The sequence below is a fragment of the Sinocyclocheilus anshuiensis genome, unplaced genomic scaffold, assembly GCF_001515605.1.
Source record: "Sinocyclocheilus anshuiensis isolate Anshui unplaced genomic scaffold, SAMN03320099.WGS_v1.1 scaffold480, whole genome shotgun sequence".
Classification (NCBI taxonomy): Eukaryota; Metazoa; Chordata; class Actinopteri; order Cypriniformes; family Cyprinidae; genus Sinocyclocheilus; species Sinocyclocheilus anshuiensis.
Genome location: NW_015555743.1, coordinates 105847 through 109291, shown reverse-complemented (window position 1 = coordinate 109291; position 3445 = coordinate 105847). Strand labels below are relative to the sequence as shown.

Genomic DNA, 3445 nt, shown 5'->3' with positions numbered 1-3445 from the left:
TGTATAGATAAACACTCAGATGAATGGATGGATGTATAGATAAACAATTGGATGGGTGGATGGATAGATAAACAGTCGGATGGGTGGACGTATTGATTAACAGTCGGATGGGTGGATGGATAGATAAACAGTCGGATGGATGGATATATAGATAAACACTCGGATGGATGGACGGATGTATAGATAAACACTCAGATGAATGGATGGATGTATAGATAAACAGTCGGATGGGTGGATGAATAGATAAACAGTCGAATGGGTGGATGGATAGATAAACAGTCAGATGGATGGATGGACGAATAGATAAACAGTCGGATGGATGGATTGATGTATAGATAAACAGTCGGATGGATGGATGGATGGATGTATAGATAAACACTCGGATGGGTGGATGAATAGATAAACAGTCGAATGGGTGGATGGATAGATAAACAGTCAGATGGATGGATGGATAAACAGTTAAATGGATGGATGAATGTATATAAATGGATGGATGGATAAACAATCGGATGGATGGACGGATGGATAAACAGATGGATGGATAAATGAATAAAAATATGAATGATATAGTTAAACACTCATATAGATAGATAGATAGAAAGATAGATAGATAGATAGATAGATAGATAGATAGATAGATTTATAGATAGATAGATAGACAGACAGATAGACAGATACCTTGAGTTTGGCCACGCAGTAGACGGTGGCTGATGGGTTCTTCAGCTGCAGCCGCTCCTTCAGAAGGTTGCTGCCATAAGCGAAGTACAGAAAGGTGGATCCGTTCTGCCGGTCGCTACTGTTGTCCATCACTGAATCTTCAGAGGGCAGAGGGACTAGGAGGATGAGGACGAGGACGAGGAAGAGGAGGGACAGGGTGAGGAAATGGAAGAGGGAACTTTTTGCGTTGAATCAGCTCAGCAGGGCTCAGAGCGAATGAAATGGAAAACACCTCTGTTAACAGAGCTCCATTCTCATGCAAATCCATTGTGTGCTAAAGCCTGCATTCATCTGACACTAACCACTATCAGCAAGAACTTTCCCAACCGTCCCTCTAGTGGAAGCAGCAGAAATTACCTTTAAGCAGTCAAAATTCACCCCTAAAATTAGCCTAAATAATGCAATTTACATAGGTTTCCAATATATTAAGACATTAATCATTTCTTCCGTACGATCTGAATTTCTGCGCTTTGAATATTGAATTTGATGTTCTGAATTTCTTCTTCATCTTGAGAACTTGAAGCTGTTTTTTTTAAACTGGATATTTGCAGTCTAAGAATTCAGAACAAAAAAAATCAGCTGTTTGAAAATACATGTCTATAAAACTGCCATAAAAAAATGTTTGTTTTAAAATTTCAAGTGTTAAATATTCAAGTTTTTAAAAAATCTAATTCAGAACTTTGTTAAATGCCACATAGCATTCAGTTTTGTTATATGACACTTGTCAATAATTAAAATTTACACAATTCAAATTCAAATAGTTTTGTCAAATTTTGAGCTACATATAATGGCTTTGTGAAATGCTTTTGAATAACAGAAATTGACCTGGGGCCAGTTGCACGAACAGACACTATAGCCCCGTTTCCACCGCAGGAACTTTCCCCAGGAACTAGGGACTTTGGGCCGGTACTAAGTCCCCTGCTCGCGAGGTAGTACTTTTTCAAGTGTCCGGAACTTTCGGGGGCGGGACTTGGGCGCTGAACATGCTGTTCACTCAGCATTGTATTTCAACCATAGACTGTAAAAAAAGATGGACGACGCGTTTCCTATTCCTTCCACTATAGTAAAGTGAAGCCAAAGCATCTCAGTATGGCGCCATCTTGAGTAAATGGCGCCATTTGGAGTCCGAGTCTGCGCAGTAGAGATTCATTTGGAGCCATATTTCGTTTCATTTTAATGTAACAAATTGTTCCAGGTAATTTCGGTGGAAAAGCGGCTTATGTAAAGACTTAAGAACTACTTTGACTAACAAGCAGTTAACCAAATGGTATTCAGTCTTGCTTTTCGGATTCAAATTAGACCAATCTACGTTTTTATCCAACTGATTTTTTAACCACTGTTTTAAAAAAAAAAAAAAAAAAAAAAAAGACTAACTTTTAAGACTAGTCTAAGCAGTTTCTGCATCCAGCCACTGATTGTAATAATTCTAAAAAGCTAAAAGCATTGCATGAGCAAGACTGTATATTGCACTGTAAATGCCAGTGACTGTTGATTTGACTGGAGATTGATTTTCTCTACATCCTTTACATTCAAGTGTCATTATTTTTTGTTGCATTTTAGCTGATCATACAAGTAATATCATAAAGGAATAATCTCAAATAATAAGTGATGATGCATAAATGTTGATAATGAACTCTTCTTGTCCTGTTGCTTTGTCAGTCTCACTAGTGTTTTAACACTTAAATGTGCACAGTAACTATCAGTATAAGATGTTACATTGAAAAAAAATATGAGAACTGATTTTATTTTTTAGGATCTCTTGATTTAGATTTGTTGGCACAGGTTTTTATTTCTTTTTGGAACTGATTGATCGTAGACCTAGAGCTCATGCACCTCAGTTTTTGGGTGAAAAAAAAAACATGATTTGCTTTATATTAAAAGCATTATTTTTTGTCAGTGTTCACTCAAAAACTGAGGTGCATAAGCTCAGATCAATAACGTTTATGATCAGTCAAATTAATCAAAGAAATAAAAATAAAATAAAAAACTGTGCTAATTGAAAGAAAACAAGACAGAATCCAAGATTTGGTAATAATAATACAGCATAATGAGAGATTTATATGTTTGTAATAAGTTGGAGGAAAACGTCCCAAAATATACAAAAGTTATGAAGAATTTTTTAGCAAGTTGTTATATCCTGTGTGAGTTTTAGTCCAATGCGATAACTTCGACTAGCATTTTCAGGAAAAAGAAGTGACCAGAACACAACCTATGAGGGTTAAATAATGAAAAACTGACAGTGACAGAGGAGAAGCAAGTGTCTCAAAGTGACTAGTTTTTCATCTTTTGTCTAGTCTGATGAGATGTGAAGAGTTTATGACTCACCTGCTGAGCTCAGGAGGTTAAATCCAGCGGCGAGCAGCGTGAGGCTGAAGATGAAGCTCTGGCAGGAGAACATGTTTGTTTCAGGGTTCATCTGGTTCTGTGTGGATAGAGAGACTGCGGAGCGGGACATTTGGACCGGAGGGAGGATCCTGACCCGCCCTTTTCATCTCATCAGACCCCCGACGGGTGAAATGCTTTTGTTGAAGTGTGAATGTTAATGTCATCCATTCACACAACTTCATATGTGAGCCTGGAGCACAAAAGCAGTCTTAAGTCGCTGGGGTATATTTGTAGCAATAGCCAACAATACATTGTATGGGTCAAAATTATGCCGAAAATCATAAGGATATTAAGTAAAGATCATTTTGTAAATTTCCTACCGTAAATATATCAAAACTTAATT

At 37.3% G+C, this 3445-nt stretch overlaps 1 protein-coding gene across 1 annotated transcript in view; it reads right to left on the bottom strand.

Moving 5' to 3' along the window:
- The window catches only part of ggctb (gamma-glutamylcyclotransferase b), a 10443-nt gene extending 7254 nt beyond the window's left edge, over positions 1–3189 (bottom strand). Inside the window, exons 1-2 of the mRNA XM_016466888.1 lie at positions 3043–3189; positions 679–833 (exon numbers count right to left, since the gene is read on the bottom strand). Of these exons, the coding sequence (XP_016322374.1) occupies positions 679–833; positions 3043–3172 (285 nt within the window). The 5' untranslated portion in view covers positions 3173–3189. The remainder of the gene's footprint in view (positions 1–678; positions 834–3042) is intronic.
- Positions 3190–3445: the final 256 nt, after the last annotated feature.